Genomic DNA, 17,501 nt, shown 5'->3' with positions numbered 1-17,501 from the left:
TAAATAAAAAAAATATATTTAACCACAAGCACGCCGCAAAGATGAAGTGAATGATATTAAAGGGACACTAAAGGCAAATAACAATTTATGTCAGAGTGAAAGCTCAACGTATGACAACGTCTAAAACGGCAGTATTATCAACAGCAGTGCCCTACTTACCGAGAAATTAAGCTAAGTGTATCACACGATGAGCGCCACGAGTGGAACATTTTGGAAGTGATCCCGATGACGTGGGACAGGCTGAATACAATTAATCACTCGTAATCAAACTAGCTGCAAAAGAAAAAAGAACCTTCTGTGCATCAAGAGATGTAATAAAATGCTGCTTGTTTGTTTCTGTTTGATTCATGGAAAAAAAAACCTCTTTGGCTCTGCTATGGGGAACGGCGTGCGTGGTTCAAAGGTTCCGTTTTCGCCGAACTGCGCTTCGCCTGGCGCCCTGCTTTGCTCACGCGGTCGCGTCTCAGTGGTAGTTTTGGTATCGCGTACTGCCGCGTGTGTTTTGCACGATTGTGAAAGTCGCTCTGACAGAAAGTTCGTCAAAATGCCGCATGCATGTGATGTTGCCGGATGCCCGAATGGTGCACGCCGCCGCACAGTAAAGGCGGGCAACATTGGGCACGGCAACAGTGACGTGCGAAATACCGCTTTCACGCGGGTGATTTGAAGTGAGCTGACGCGATGCGGACCACTAAAACGTGATTTTATTTCAAAATAAGCCCTTCCTTGGCATAAAAGTAGCACTACGAGGTTGACAAGTGCGGCGAGTTGGGCGGGTTGGTAAAGATGCATAACTAGGGACGTTCAGCGCAATAACACGGAGCCACAAGAAAGAGACGCAGACAACATAGACTACGAGGTTTCTGGACTGCTATTTCAACAATCAACGTCGACATAATATTTGCCTTTAGTGTCCCTTTAACGTACAACTCGTGCCATACTGGTCATGTGATACTTTTGGTGCCATATGTGTTATCGCCGATGGCGGACACCGCTGGACAGTCGCATTCCGCTTCTCATTAGCCACGAAAAACTTTCGCTTAAAGGGGACCTGCAATGCTTTTCCAAGTATTCCTCTAATGGCTTCACTAAAAGAGTTTATTACCTCGTGAATCGATTACCACAAAAAAATGTTTAGAATCTGTCAAATACGAGTGGAATATAGGGATTTGTCGCACGCTTTAAGCGCTTTCGCTCTTCTTTCGTACTAGTGAGCGCACTGAAAGCTATACAGGGAGGGAGATGACAAGGGGGCAAGAAGGTGCATCCCTTTGTCAGCATGCGTCATAACCTTGAGCACTTCCTTTTATTTTTTCTTCAAATGCGCGGCTCACCTTCAGCGTGATTGCGCGCGCGCGGGGGCATGTATATGGCGGCATCCTGTGGCAGCCATGCTAACTATGCAGCTCACTACGCTCAAATCAGCCAACGACCATAGACTTTGGGTATATGGCATTGTTTGTAGAGAGAAGAGGGAGCGATTTCTGGCTAACTTTGAGAATTCATTGTAAATTCCAGGTCGCGTGCTGCGCTATAATGCTTGGCAGTGTTCTCAGGAGCCTCGACTACCGATTGGCAGCGTTTTCTGACCATGCTGAAAAAATGTTGCAGGGCCCCTTTAATAATTAGTACTACTACTGTGCGAACGAAAAAAAAGTTCATGTACACTTACCGGCTTAGCATCAGCAAATCTGTCGCAGGGAACAAAAACATAAACAAACCAGGTTAGAACACCTGTACATGCAGGCGCAAAGTGGTTGCCACCTGAAGAATGAGAAAGAATACAAACACTCACTGAATGTCGTCTGTTTGCACCTCCGTGCTGGTTGTAGTGGAATCGGACATCCTCTGACATCGCAGCTCATGCAACTCCTTGTCCACCTGAAAAGCAGTTGACAACACGATTTGTGCAAGGTATGTTCCAACATGGGTACGAGTTTTGCTTTGGGTAGTTTAGGAAGAAAACTTTCACTTGGGAGTGCATGAGGCTGATCTTTACTGGAGATGCAAGACTAGCTTCATTTCCATAACACAACCTCTGACTAGCAGGCCATGTTGACCCGAATGTGTCACATCTAGTGATACAGAACTATCGATGGTACTATCGATACTATCGATAGCGCTATTGATAGTAAATTCTATGGTACTATCGATAGTATAAAATCAACCGCACGAACTAATTGTAGCATAAGCTTGGTTCCCCGAGTGCGTGGTATATGGTGGATCAGGAGTGCCATGCTAACAGCAAGAAAGTTGACATGCCTGCGTTCCTTCACCAGAATGCTTGCCTCACACATAGTTAATTTGAACTGTACAGCTTTATCGGAAATGAAGCCGTTGATGTGGTAGAACTGCACTGCTTCAAATTTATATTGCATTTTGTGATTCCAAAATAAAAATATCAGGAACTAAGTTTGTAAATTACACGGTGTAACTGGTTACTTTGGAATAGGAGTTTACTGATGTACATATTCTGGCATTTCCAAAGTGGAAATAATTTACTTCTTTGGCCGAAAAATTGCTTATATAAAGCGATCTGAGTATTGCTGATGGTAATGTATCGTAAAGTTTTGGCACCGTCATCAGCCAACAGCACCATAATCATTCACAGCACTACAGATAGTATTATTGATAGTAATACTATCAATAGTTTCTTTACACTATTGATAGTTCTAAAAGTACTATTGATGCTACCGATAATCAATTTACTGAGTTTTGCATCACTAGTTACATCCTAGCAAACATTCTGCATTTCCCATATTGCCACACGTGCTTCACGACCCTGTGACAATATCCTATCGACTGCAGTGCTTTGCCATAATACAGTAGAACCCCGCTGTTACGTTCCTCACTGCTGTGTTTTCCCGGCTGTTACGTCGTTTTCCGCCGGTCCCGGCATAGCTCCCATAGGATACAATGTATTGGGAACCCCGCTGTTACGTCGTAACTGTCGGACCGTTCCTGTATGATACGTCGCGAAGTGCGCTCGGAGCTGACCGAGTGACTACCAAGGAGAGCCGCCATGGTGCATTTTCATGCAGCTTGGCCTCGTTTGACCGTAATATTAGCTGCATGAGAGGCGCAAGCAACAGAATCTTTCAATTGATGCAAACAAAAGCATGGCCTTAGAGATTCAAATTGCAAAGATGGCATCTATGACGTAACTGCTCGCGAAAGCAAGGCCTTCGAGATTGGCATTTACTATTGACAAAAGCATAGCCTTTGAGATTTGTATTGCACAAACATGGCATGTATGACGTAATTGCTTGCGAAAGCAAGGCCTTCGAGATTGACATTCACTTCTGCCATCGCGTTGGCGTAGACTCATCATCATCGTTATTTGTCGGAGTGCGGGAGGAGTTCGAGCTGGTTGGAGCTCGCACGGTCGTGCGTGCGGTTCGCGGTCGGACTCGCCGCGCCGGTCGTGATTGCGTGTGCTTAGTTCTTTCATACCTACAGCTGTTGGTGTTAAAAAAATCACATACGTTGATTACATTTCTGTGGATGAGGCCGTCCTAAGCTCCGCGTTTCTATCCATCGACTAGATCGCGGTTGAGCGCGCCAATTTTCGTGCTGCTCGTAAGAATTGAAATAAAATTCTGTACCACTAAATATTTTGCCGTTTTTCCTGTTTTTCGGCTCTTACGTTTCCCGTCTCTTACGTTTATTTCCTACGGTCCCTTCAAAAACGTATCAGCGGGGTTCTACTAACGATAAAGCAACTGGCCCAGTTTAATTCCCTTGAGACTTTCTTAGGCGACTTAATAAGGGGAGACGCGGGTCTTTTTTTTATTTCTTTTATTAGCTGGGTGAACTGAACAAAATTTAACAAACTTATCCCATTTTTTCTGCAGATTCCAAATCTCTAATTAGATTTTTGGTAGCTGCATTAGTACAAAAGATGTGCAATCTCTAAAAGCATATTTCTTACGGGAATTTTTGGCAACTTTGCTTTGTCAAACACAGAAAGTATGTGGCAAGGCTGCCAGAGAGCTGGTTTAGCCGGTGATGCTAATCCAATTGTATTCAACAAACTTTGAATGCAAAATAAATAGACGTAAATGTGAGTGAAATTTTTTTGCTGCATACTATTTCTGATAATCGAGAATTATAATTTGGTGAACAACATTATAAGAAAATAAATAGCATCACCGGTTAGACCAGCTTCCTGGCAATCTTGCCACATACTCCACATAATCCAGTGCCCACATTGGCAGCGTTGTCCGAGAGCGAAAAATCATAATGGATGTGAAGGATAAAAATCAGGGTTCGAGCCGGAATCGAAGCCAAGCATTCTGCATGGCAGTCAAGTATTCTACTACAGAGCTACGTCAGTGCTTGAAACTGCTTTGGAAAATGACCCTGAACAGGTGGCATGTCCAGCAAGGAGTCACGTTTACTGATGTAATATTGTATGGCAGAGATATAGAACTGCACCAGGTGCTACACCAGTGAATCATATGAGAAGATGGTTTAAAGAAGCCCACCCATTACAAAGTGATCCACCATAGTTCATTATCGTCATCAGCCACAACATGAATGAAGTGTGCGGCTATCTACATGCACATATTGCCTTATAAACACATACTGGGTACTTTGCTACATCGCAAAATGATGATCAATTATGGCATAATGGGTGCTTCACTACTGCGTTTGCAGTGGGCGCCCTCAGAAAGTTTACAATGGACAGTGTGTCGATTTTACAGATGTTCTTTCCCTCACAGCCCGGTTTGCTTTTCCACCGAGAAGTGGAGCATGGCAAGCAAGTGAGAAAGCAATGTGCATCTTAATGATATTTGCGCAGTGTGAACAGGGCTCGATAGTGCTGTAGGTGAAGCTTGAGCAAAAACCAGGTTTCTCTATTCCTTTTCTCACCCTCGTTACCCTGCACTGTGTTAGGTCAATTTCTGCGAACCCTTAAAGCCCGGGGAAGCAGCTAAAAAAAGGTATTGCTTTAAAGAAAAGAGAAAAAGGTGACGCCTCTACCTTTTCCAGCTACACCTGTGAAGCCCAAAACAAGAGCAATGACCCACCTGCTCCAGGGAGTGGCGATAGTCGGTGAGCACATTCTCCAGAAACTGGATCTGCTTGGCAGCCGCAGCTGGCCAATTGGGGCCGGCTTCTTTCTGGTAGCTCTCAATCATGGCCCGGTATGCCTCCCTTTCCTGATGAGAAAAACAGAAGAACTTTTTAACTTACTAGGGCTACTATTCGAAAACTACTACAGCACACTCTACATAGATGAAAACTGAAGGGACCAGGACAATATGTTCCGTTTAACAGGAGTTCCGTTTACTGACAGACGAACAGGGGTGCTGAATTCAGGTACAAACCAATCATATCAGAGGCAGCTGTTCCATTTAGGCAGCAGTTTCGTTTAAGAGATTTCCATTCAGGGCCGTACCCAGGAATTTTTTTCGGGGGGGGTTTGCGTGTAGAACGGCTGCCATTTTTTAAGATTTATACTGGCTTATTTTCGTGAATAAAACAAGTACATCGCTTACTTGTAATAATTCGATGGTACTTTTCAATTATTTGTACCCAAATAAAGAAATTGGTATGTCAACCTCAAATTCTGGTTAAAGCAAGAAATAAGTTTGGACAATAGCACCACCAAAGCCGGGGACACCGCGACCAACGGCTCCTGATGAAGTAACACAATGTAACCGCGGTACAAAAACGGTATGTATGTGTTACAAGCTGCCACTCTAGCGTCGCCAGCGCGAAGTCGGCGACGGGAATGGCAGCAGGTTAGGTCGTTCCGTACGTAAGCAGAGACAGTGAAGAGATCAGAGACGTGTGAGGGGAGGCGAACCAGAATGTGTAGGTGCCATGCCACTCACCTTCCTTGGGCATTGCCCAGTGGTAAAGGCGTCACTTTGCCCAGCGTTGACTGTAGAACAAAGGTCACTTGGAGTTGCACTGCGGCCACCATCATTTCCCGGCGGCGCATGGGTGTCCTGCTTGTGTTCGTTCTCAGGTGATTCATATAAACCGGTGCATTCTCCTGAGTCGCTACAGAAGTTCGGACGCGCTTGGCTTTCCACCAGTGCTGAGGAGGGCGAAGTTTTATCCTTCGAAGGAGGCGGTTCTTCTCCGTCCGCTTCATCGGTTCGAACTTTCTTGAAGTAAGACGCAAGACTCCTTTGCTTCGTTGTTGCAGAGTGTCTTTTCATTTTGCTGCCGCAATCCTGTGCACGCACACAGAAGTGGCCAGTGGCTCCAAAAAGACGTTTGCGACTGCTTCGACTGCCTGGCGTGAACGGCGGGCGATGTTTTCTTCCTCTCTTATCCACTTTACAGTGGCTAGAATGTAGAAGTGTGATGAACGCGCCGGCTCCCGCGTGGCGCATGTGTTTTCTGAACGCCGCTACAGCTGGTGTGCATGCAGGCCCATTATTGTACTCCAGCTGCAGCAAACTGGATTAACGCTACTTAAAGACCTTTTCACAGAAGACTCCATGGGCACTGCATACTCCCCTTAATATACGTGAACCCCCAAGAATGCACTGCCGAGACATTTGCACTCCCGTGGTACAGTCCAGAAAGGAGGTGTTGCTCCATTCCTGTGAAAAAGTCACCTTTTCACAGACGGCTCCCTGGGTGCCTGCATAATTCTCTCTGGGCTGCGCTAATTAAATAGCCGTGACCCCCCAAAAATGCACTTTGTAGGCTGTGACGTCAGCCTCTGTACTCCCGCGCACAGCCCAGCTTGGCGGCGTTTTTTCTCTCCTGTGAAAGTTGACCGCTGGTGCCGGATTGTGTGCCGGCTGTATCCTCGCTTTGTGCGCTTTGTAGGGAGGTGCATATACCTTCTGTGTACAGAAGAGGTAGATTTCCTTGCGTGTGGTAAGGTTGTTCGAAGTTGCTCGGATATGCCAGTCTTTCAGTAGATGTCATCTTCGATGATTCGTTTCGGTGGCGAGGACTACAGTTTGAGAAAAGTTTACCCTGCAGCCTGCGTCCTCGGAATGCGCCGCTGAGTTTTTTCCGCTTAGGGGTTTCGTTCCCTGGCAAATTTGCGCACGTCGTGTTGGTGTTGCCGTTGCTGTCGAACTGTTTACCTTCACAGAAGGAGATGCGCTTTTCGTAGGAACCCAAAGCCGACACGTGCGGTCCGCACAGATGGATAACTTCTCCAGCGGCAATGGACAAGGAAAGCATCTGGAATCGATAAAGGAGCTGCTACGGGGTGAAAGACGAAAAAAAAAAAAAAAAGACTCGAAGGAACGCGAGGGCAAAGTGCAAAGCTGTACAAATAGGGCAGGTGCGCGTGCGGGGGAGGGAGCGCTGAGGTGTTCTGGTAAAAGGGTAGGTTTGAAGAAAGGAAGAAGAGGGAAGCAATGCCAGGAAAGTTGCAGTGTAACTTTGGCAGCTGGTGGTCGCTGTGAAGGCGTGTAAATATTTTAGTATCACCCGAAAAGTTAAAGCATCAAAAAAATTTCGGGGGGGGTCAGAACCCCCTCAACCCCCCCCTAGTTACGGGCCTGTTTCCATTTACTGAGAGTCTACTGTACGTATTTGGCAAATAAGAAATAGTAGCTTTGGAATAAAATATTGAATCGAATAAAGAAAAAAAAGCTAAATATCGAATATCGGTAATTTTATTTTCACAGGTCTCAATTTTTGCAACTTTTCAAGCAAAATAAATTTCTGTTGTGGAATGCAGTCGTAAGCATGGTTTATTTTGTTTGTTTGCACAATGTGTGATACAGGGGGTACAGTTGTGTAAATAACTGTACTATGTGCTCGTTTCAGTTGCTGAACTAGAACAGAATCATAAAATTGGAGCTCCCGTTGAATATTGTCAATTGGATGCACCGTAAAGCCGTCAGAATGATTAAATTATACAGTAAAGACTACAGTAGAACTTAGTAATTAAATACCCGCTTTAACCCTACTAGTGGTTAAAATGTAGTTGCGATGGATCCCTGACCGAGTATCATAGAGCCTAATGTATATTTGAACTTTTTAAAAATTATCCTGCCAGCTCCTTGAATCCTTCTGCATACAATTTACTACTAATACGATAAGTCAGACACGGGGTCCCTTTCCTCAGTTACACGCAAGCGTGTTACTTCTTTCGACGCGTATATAATAAAGACCGCCACACATTCGTTCATTACCCGCGACGGTGGTCTAGTGGTTATGATACTTAACTGCTGACCCGAAGGTCGCGGGATCGAATCCCGGCTGCGGTGGCTGAATTCTGATAGATGGAAAATGCTGGAGGCCCGTGTGCTTAGATTTTAGGTGCACATTAAACACCAGATGGCCAATATTTCTGAAGCCCTCCACAACGGCGTTCCTCATAATCATACCGTGGTAATGGGATGCAAAACCTGAATAATTATTATTACATTCGTTCATTGTGAACAAAGCATCTGTATTGGGTGCAGAAATGTCTGTTCCGTTCTTTTGTGTTTTTTAGTTGGAGAGTGTGCTTCAGCTCATAACGTAGCTAAAGCGCTATCGGGTCGCGATGCATTTAACCTAGAAGGGTAACACCGTAGCGCAAGCGGTAAGGCACTATAATTACTGCTAAAACACCCTACTGCTCTGCTAAATGCAGCTTTGAGTGGCTTCTGGCAAGTGCCACTCTCACAACGAAGATACAAAATGTGCATCACCTTTCCCAAGAGAAGCAGGCGCCTCTGCATTCTGCGCAGCAATGCTGTCTGCTCATCAAACTGCGACTGGACCTTCACAAGCTTGGCATTCGTTCGACGAAGTTCTTGGCTGCTGGTCTCTGCTTTGTTTCGCAGTGTTTCGTTCCTGAGAAAGACAGGGCAAGCACAAGTAATTGTAATTAGAACGTAAAGTCGGTAGTTGTAACGAAACATCATAAACTGACTTAGCAAAATGTTTTCTTGGGCTAGTTGGTTCATGACTTCTGAAAGAAAAATTGTAGTACAAAACAAAAGGACACACAAAAATAGCGCCAGTCCTGTGTTCTTTGTCTGTCCTTGTGTTGTTTTGCACTACAATGTTTCCTCCAGAAGTCATAAACTGAATGAAGGCCTTTTTTAACGCAATAGCATTAGAAGGAGGTACACTGTGCCCATGAACTTCTTTAGAAATTCTTTATCGACGTACATGAAACTCACTGAGTTTATGTATATTTGTGTGCTGATTTCTAATATGCAATTATTTTTCTAGTACAAGACGTAGTTTTAAAATATCATTCATTCCATGTGACACTTTGGGAGCTGTACTTTGCCTTGACCAAGAGAGTTGCAAAGTAAATAAGCATATCAAAATAATCTCGAATGAGAACTGTATGCAAAAAAACAAGAATGGATGTTGTAAACCCATTTGAACAAAATTTATCATATTTTGAACATTCATGACTGAAATCCCAGCTTGACATAGACTTGCTTGCGAATGTTCAACATATCATAACAATGGTCAAGTTTTTCCTTCTGTTGATGTAGTTGAGCCCATTGATAATTTAATTTGTTAAGAAGAGTGAGCGATTTCTAGTTGTCTAAAACATAATCCTAGTTTCCGTGCCACGTACAGTGCTTTCATGTGTGGCTCATGTGTTCACAGAAGCCTCAACTACCGATTGCCAGTGTTTTCTGACCATGTTCAAAACGTGTTGCAGGGCCCCTTTAAATTCTGAAGTTTTTCGTGCCATAAATCTGCTGCTTAGCTGGGCAATGCCGCAGCCATTACGAAACCAGCCTGAGCACAGATGGATAAACGCTTACTCTGCTAATAACTTTGACTGTCGTTCTGTCAGAGCCAACTCAGAGTGCCGCAGATCAGCCAGGCACTGCAGCACTGCTGTTGGACTCCTGCAAGAAAACAGAAGCAGAAAAAAACAACATCAGCTGCTGCAAAGAGCACAGCAATGCTGCCTTGCATTGAAAGCTTATTAATTTCTTGAAGTGCTCCGTTTTCTGTGGGATATAAAATACCGCACAAATTTTAAGTAAATTTTAAGAGTAAAAAGAAAGTCACTGCACAGTGCTGTGAAACCATTTTCCTTTCGCTACCGTCAAGCAGTGCCATGGAGCCACCTTGCAGACAGAAATTGGCGTACATATTCCATACCCTGACATAAGCTCCAAATTCTTTGTATATTTTGGGCGCATTATACACGAGAAAATATGGTATCTTCCTGGGACTCTCCCACCCACTTTCTGTAATGGAAAACCATGTACATAATGCCAATGATCATTTTTGACTGAATTTCTCTAAAGGCCATCATTAGCTACGCTCAACAAAAGTGATGCATGAACCGTACGTGGAAACAAGAAGTGAATGAAGAGACTGGAAGTAAAAGCAACTAGCGAATGTAAACCGGAAGCCACTTGAGATAGTGACAGTCAGCAAAACGTGGAGAGGTTCACAAAAAAAATTTCACTTTAAAAAATGAAAGATAAAACTAAACACAGTACAGCCTCAGTCATATACTGCCACGTGGCAGTGACGGTGAAGAACCAAGCAGTCAAAGTAGTAAAGGTTGGGTTATCTATTGGGCGAACTTGTGCCCAGCAAACAGAATCGCTCACAGTACAAGCAAGTGAAACTCGCAATACGACAGTGCCGAGCACGGTCATTGGTCGCCGCTAATCTGCTCGTAGGTAAAACCGAGTCTTTTATACATTTGTGATCAAACATTGTAGTGTTATTGCTGGCGCTTGCATTTGTCCCAGAAAAAAACTTAACCACTCGCGTCGTGCACGCAATCTTACTAGAACATTCTAAAACAATTGCGATGGCTTCCATACATTTTGGCATGGCCTGTGCCAAGTGGTAGTAACAGATGGAATAGTTTTTGTGACTTAAGCCTGGTTGCATGGAAATAAAGAAACAAACACGCGTGGAAATATGCATGAGACACTTACACGAGACCGTGTGGTTCAGCTGCCAATTCCTTCCATTTTTCCAGTTGTTCTTGAAGCTGCTCCACATTCACCTGTAGCTGAGTGTTGAGCGCTTGCAGCTCCTTTACCTTGGCTGTATTGTGCTGAGCTGCTAACAAGCGTTCCTGTATCAAGTGCACATTCATACGGGCCAGCCTGTAAAAGAGGTAGCAAGTTGCAGCAGTTTATGGATCTACATGCAAGTCTCAGTGATGTGACTGATCGCAGCCATTTGGGTGCAGCTTCTGGAGCAGATAAGACCCCGATTTGGAGCAGCAAAAGAGTTTTTTTGGAGCAGCTAGCAGTCCCACATTTTCGAATGCAAATATTTATGTCTCTAAGATGGAGCAGTTGTACCATGTTTAATGAAAAGGATATATGCACACCTGAATGCATGTTTATTTATAAAATTCCAGAAGATCAAATTAACTTACTACTCTTGCTTGAGCCCAACCTTCAGTTTCTTCAGTCTCGTGACCGTCGGTCACCTCACATTTGCCCACAATACAGTTCATATTTGTAATTAAATGAGGCTTTCTCCGATGCGTTAGTTACTGCATGGAAGTACTGACCTAAACTGAAAGGAATTAAAGTGGACTAAAAAATCACCTTTCCCGTTGGTGGGAACTGTACCCACAACTGTAATTGGAGGGTTGTTGGTTCAGATCCCGCCGACAGAAAGGGTGATTTTTTGTTCACTTTCGTTCCTTTCAATTTAGGTCAGAATCATTACATTACAATTAAAAAAACAACAAATAATGTTTCCTATGCTTTCCTTGGCTTAACTGTCTGTTGGTTTCCTTAGCCGTGTCTAACGAAGAAACGAGCCCCTCGAACAATTCCCCTTCCTTCGCATTTAGAGCAGTACACGTTTTAAAAAAAAGCAACTAACCGGTGTTGCTCGACTTCCTCTTGAAGCTTTGCCCGTTCTTTTTCGACAAGCGGTAACCGTTTCAGTTCATCCCTCATTATACGAGAGAGTTCCTCCACCTGCTTCAGCTCATCGAGACGTCGTTGGAGCTCCTAGGACGGAAGCAAGTGACAGTCAGCACACACAAATCCTCAACGTTTCAAAGAACGCACGCAGCTTAGTATATCAACCAAGAGAGCTTTGTGGATCAGAGGACCTAAGAAAAAGAAAAATACTTTGTATTAGGGGTGTGCGAATATTCAAAATTTCGAATATTTTTCGAATAGTGTTTGCTATTCGATTCGATTCGCACTGAAATTTTATTATTCGAACTATTCGAACTTCCCAAAAACAAATACAGTCAACGTCCAACTGAAAATGCCCCCTTCAAATTTTCATTATGCTTCACCTCATTACACTCGTATTGCGGCAAAGCTGCCTTTCAAGCTCCGTTACGGTTGAACATAGCCAAGTCACAGTCAACGTCCGATTAGAAGTGGTCCCTAGATTTTCAATATGCTTCACCTCATCATACCTCCGCTTTGCAGCAAAGCTGCCTTTCAAGCTCCGCTACGGTCGAACTTTGCCAAGACACAGTCAATGTGCGATTGAAAGTGATCCCTAAATTTTCAATATGCTTCACCTCATCACACCCCGGTATTGCGGCAAAGCTGCCTTTCAAGCTCCGTTACAGTCGAACTTTGCCAAGAGACAGTCAACGTCCGATTAGAAATGGTCCCTAGGTTTTCAATATGCTTCACCTCATCACACCCCGGTATTGCGGCAAAGCTGCCTTTCGAGCTCCGCTACGGTCGCAAATGTATTAACTCGAGAAAACGCTGGTTCCAACATGGAGATGAAAGATCTGGCAGAGGTGGGGGCTCAATTAATGCTGTTTTGGGCCTGAAATTTGGGCAGGCAGTCCGAAAAATCGGACGCCGTAGCTTTTTAGCACCCAAAATTTCAGATGTTCTTATATATCAACGTCTACGAGGCAGATTTGGAACTCCGGACTTGAAGGGAGCACACCCTTGTTCGCCACATCAGTTGGGCTTTCACAGAAGTTGAAAGAGGAGGAGAGGATGAGGAAATGGCATCTTTGCCTATCACGTGTAAAGTGTTGTCGGCAACACTTTGGTTGCACCAAATCATTGACATAAATAGAATTCGGCCTCTACATTGCCTCATTCTTGATAAGTCAACTATGAAACACCACCCCGCCAGTGCTTCATCAACCTAGCGAAAAGAAAGACTTTCATGTTGCTATCTCATAAGAGTATGCTTAGGAATCCTCTCTAACTTTTTTTTCTGCAATTTCGCTTCGAAGTATTCGAAAAATATTCTAGAAATATTCGAGAAATATTCGAAAAATATTCGGTTCGATTCGCACTCACACTTCAATATTCAAATTCGCTTCGCACCCAAAATTTTGCTATTCGCACAGCTCTACTTTGTATGCTTCCATATTGCTAGCGAACACGCACAAAGGACGACACAGAAAGAGACAGGACAACCGCTAGTCGTCCTTTCTATGTCGTCCTTTGTGCGTGTTCGCTAGCAATATGGAAGCATACAATCAATACCAACTAGCCCAGCTTAATGCGTTAACGAAAAATACTTTGCTGTCAATGCACCTGTTCTGCAATCAAGATTTTATTAAAGTCTAATGAAAACATCACTGACATGCATGACATACTGTTTTGTACTAGTATTTGTTTTTTGTACAGTGTGGATACAATGCATTTCATGTACATAACCTCAGGTTGTATGTTAACGTAGCTGTGCTATCATAAGTGTGTTCTTTTTCTTTACATGTAGTATGCTACATTATATTTACGGTGGAACCTCATTATAACCCAGTAACATTGGGGCCGTAACTTAGTTCGGTATATCCAACACTCTTTGTAACATTACCAATAAAAATCAGCAATCTGGCTCGCGCAAGAATCCTAGAGATACAAAATCGCATATAAAATGCCCTTGTCCAACGACTGTAGAGTAGAAGGTGTGTTTGGCTGTAGAAACACCACACGAACTGTCTTCAGCCCAATCAAGACTGCGCTGAACATTTGTCTAACAACACACTTTTAATTTCACAACCACATTTTGAAAAAAAAAAAAAAGGAATGTGGTTGTGAACTGCCTAAATCTTTATTGTTATTTTTATAATACTTTTAAGTTCTCAGCCATGCATGAACTAGATTTCCTTGTTACAGCTGATATTGCAGCGGTCCTCAGGTTCACGGTTTCCTTATAAAAAGAATAAATGTCATTGAAATGAAGCATAAATAACTAAATTTCGTATTTGGTTCGCTATAACCGATAATTTTTCATATCAGTGTTCGTTAGAACACGGTTTAACTGTACTCACTCTACCCAGTTTCTTCTCTCGTTCTCATTTAAGTTTACTTCTTGTGTAATATTTGCCTTGAAAACAATATTTGATCTTTTAATTACATATTTTAATTTAGGCCTATGGGTCTAATCAGTGTACTGTATTTTCATGTATCGTACCAACAGAACTTGTAATAAATGGGGAAAAAAAAAAAGGTGTAGGTGCCACATCGTCCACCTAAACTTCAGGCCTTATGGAGAAGCTGCGGGAAAACGTAAGTGTCCCACAAAGTCTGTGCGCTGTAAATTTTCACTCTTGGCTGTAAATTTCACACAACCTTGCTGAGCCATTTGGTACTGCTCGCCAGGGTAGAGTAATCGACGCAGAATTAAACAAGGTGTGAACAAAAAAGTCACAGTTTCGCCGCAAGGGCGAAGCAATGAATGCGATAGCAAGAAACTAATGCTATACGAAGTGAGGCTCGCCAATTGGTACTCTCAGTTTGAACAGCGCTCCTGTTGCAAAGGCGGCCGAAGCAGCGAAGGAAACTAGCGTGCTTCAAGTGTCGAGCTGTGACACTTGATAGTTCGCGCTCATCTTCTGTTTGTTCGTTTAGCGGCGTCCCTTGAGCTCGAGTGACTTTCGTACGCTTCGTAACATGAGCGCGGACATCGCGGTGAAAGCGTGAAACATCCCCCTTCCCCTCAGCACGAGAAAACTGCGCGAGCAGACAGCGGAAGGGCAAGGCTCTCCCGGCGCAAACATAAGAAGAAGCGAGCGAGCTCGCCGACGCGCTCCTCGCGCCATCTCGCTGGTAATGAAGAAACGCTTATAAGCGCCTGCCGTCTCCGAGTCCGTCCAGTGCTAAAGGGTGTGTATATAATGCTCGCCGTTAGCTACGTGGAGGATCTGCGTTTCGTGGCGTATTGGCTAGCGCCACTCGCTGCGGAGGAAGAGGTCCCTGGTTCGATTCCGCGCTTCGGAAGCATTTTTCTGAATTATTTTTCTTTGGGGCTTTTATATATATATAACATACTTATACATATACGGTGCATGACGGCGGCGACGGCGACGGTGACGGCAAAATTCAGCCGAGACTGTCCATATAATTGCTATCGCAATAAAACAGCATTCCCCCCCCCGATTTCGACAGTAAAATAAATACTGCATACAGAAGCAGTAGTATTAATCCTCAAATGAACTGGCACAGACAGTTGGAAAAGGAACAAGTTAGGGCTAACTCGAATGCATTTTGTTTCTGCCTTAACCAATATGTGTACACTCCAACCTCGATATAATGAACACGAATATAATGGAATTATCGGTCAAGTAACTGAAGACTAGTCTTGTCATATATACAATGTTTACAAATATATGTTTTATAACGAATTTCGGATATAACAAACTTATTTTATGTCAGATGAGACTGTTATAGTGAGGTTTGAGTGTAATTTTGGCACGATTCCATCTTGCATGCATAGCAGAAAGCTTTTGCCATCTTAGGCAAATGGACAAGTAGCAGCCCAAGATTGCTTTTTCTTGAATCGTTACTTTTGTGCCCCAAGAAGGCGTTGTCACCAGTTGACCAATCTTCAATACACTTCCCACACAAACTTTACTGCACGCAGCAGTATTACAGTAAGGGTTCTGCCTAATTACAAGAGAAATCCAGGATGTGGGGCCTTCCCCTATGTCTCTGCCAGTAAGTATGTAACCAACAGAAAAAATAAAAAGCACTACCCTTGCTTTGCTTTCAGACTTTCGAAGCTCAGAATTTTCACTTTGTAAATGGGAGATGAGAAGCTCCTTCTCGCGAATATGCCTGCAATGGGGACAAGACATGACGTTGCATGCATGTTGGCACTGCAGGTAGCACACTTGAGCTCTAGGTGTGCTTAACAAGCAAGAACAAGGAAAGTGTTAGTTATTCATTCAGGTGGCCTGTCACAGCTACTGAGAATTTCATCAGCACAGCTGAATGTTACGTCAGTAAAACACCATCTAAGCAGTACTACAGTCAACCCCAAAAGCTTACAGACCAAGCGAGCATGTGCGGAACTGCTTGTCCACGCCACCTGGCGGCGTGCCATCTACTGTGGACCACAGTGCTGGGCCGGAAACGGGTTCTTCTTGTTATTCACTGATATATCAGTTTTCTACTTCGCCGCAGCAAAATTTTTATTTAGTTGTTTTCATGAAAATGAACGTTATACTTCTACTTTGATTGCAGAATCAAAGCTACCAGGCAGGCTTCGAACAGTGTCCCGTGGTAGATATCAGTTTGTGAGAATGATTGCGACTGATAACAGTTATGCTGACAGACTGCTCTAGAACAGAAGCACGTAGCCACAGCTGGCCAAAGAGCCCACCCACGCTAAAAATGAAAGGTGAAAAATATTCGTGCCCAGGGGAAAAATAGCCAGGCCATCGAATAAGCGAGGGATACGTCTTGGGCGTCGCGCTGCCGTTGATCGCCGCTTACGTAGCAGAAATGTCGTGAAGAGGCTATTGGCCATGTGCTCGCATGGTCCATAAACTTTTGTGGCTGACTGTAGATATACTCCATTTCGTATATAACAGGCAAGACTACCAAGGCAGTTAATAAAATCAAACACATTACAATCATAAAGCTATATGCTAGAAAACAGTTTGTTAAACAGCTAATATAAAAAATAATGTTGGGGTTTTACTTGCCAAAACCGCATCATTGCGAGGCACACCACAGTGGGGGCTTTGTATTAACTTGACCACCTTGGATTCTTTCACGAGCATCTTAATCTAAGTACATTAGTGTTCTTGCATTCTGTCCCCATCCAAATGCATGGCTGAGAATTGAACCCGTGTCCTCAAGCTTAGCATTGTGACAGCCTATCTGCTAAGCTTGTTCAACAGCTAAACAAAAACACAAGGTAACATTACTGAACAGGAGAAAGGGCTGACTTTTTCTGAAAACGGTTCACTGAGCCCAGTGCTGTGCTGATTTTTTCCGAGAACAGGTATAGCATAAAGGCTATTGCAGGTGCGGGTTGGACAACTTTGAGATGTGGTAGTGAACTTGGGACATGCTACTAGCCTTTTCAGTATTTCTGCTTGGTCCTTGGCTTCTTCAAGAGAGGTGCGGATCATCACTTGGCTCGCTGATAGCCTGAGAAATGAAAGAACCAAACATATAACCAGTGCGCTGCCTGTAACAGGAAGCATGGGTAGTGGTTTAAGAGTTTGGCGGAAACTAAAGCAATCACGTATGCTTGTGTTCATGCACGTTGCATACTACTGCTTCAGCCAGTGAATATATTAATTAGATGACTACCTTTGGATTCTTCTTCTAGTGCGAATGTGGTTTCCTGGGCAGACTCTTTTTTCTGTCAGAGTAAGAGAAGAA

General features: G+C 43.8%; 1 protein-coding gene across 1 annotated transcript in view; it reads right to left on the bottom strand.

Moving 5' to 3' along the window:
- Nucleotides 1-17,260, bottom strand: part of LOC119399255 (mitotic spindle assembly checkpoint protein MAD1-like) — a 32,182-nt gene extending 14,922 nt beyond the window's left edge. The window contains exons 1-9 of the mRNA XM_037666071.2: nucleotides 17,193-17,260; nucleotides 15,860-15,941; nucleotides 11,767-11,897; nucleotides 10,857-11,030; nucleotides 9,714-9,800; nucleotides 8,631-8,775; nucleotides 5,034-5,165; nucleotides 1,796-1,881; nucleotides 1,673-1,691 (exon numbers count right to left, since the gene is read on the bottom strand). Of these exons, the coding sequence (XP_037521999.2) occupies nucleotides 1,673-1,691; nucleotides 1,796-1,881; nucleotides 5,034-5,165; nucleotides 8,631-8,775; nucleotides 9,714-9,800; nucleotides 10,857-11,030; nucleotides 11,767-11,897; nucleotides 15,860-15,941; nucleotides 17,193-17,245 (909 nt within the window). The 5' untranslated portion in view covers nucleotides 17,246-17,260. The remainder of the gene's footprint in view (nucleotides 1-1,672; nucleotides 1,692-1,795; nucleotides 1,882-5,033; nucleotides 5,166-8,630; nucleotides 8,776-9,713; nucleotides 9,801-10,856; nucleotides 11,031-11,766; nucleotides 11,898-15,859; nucleotides 15,942-17,192) is intronic.
- Between the last annotated feature and the right edge of the window lie 241 nt (nucleotides 17,261-17,501).

The sequence above is a fragment of the Rhipicephalus sanguineus genome, chromosome 7 (genome assembly GCF_013339695.2).
Source record: "Rhipicephalus sanguineus isolate Rsan-2018 chromosome 7, BIME_Rsan_1.4, whole genome shotgun sequence".
Classification (NCBI taxonomy): domain Eukaryota; kingdom Metazoa; phylum Arthropoda; class Arachnida; order Ixodida; family Ixodidae; genus Rhipicephalus; species Rhipicephalus sanguineus.
Note: the sequence above shows the minus strand (reverse complement) of the source record. Positions and strands in the feature narration are given on the sequence as shown.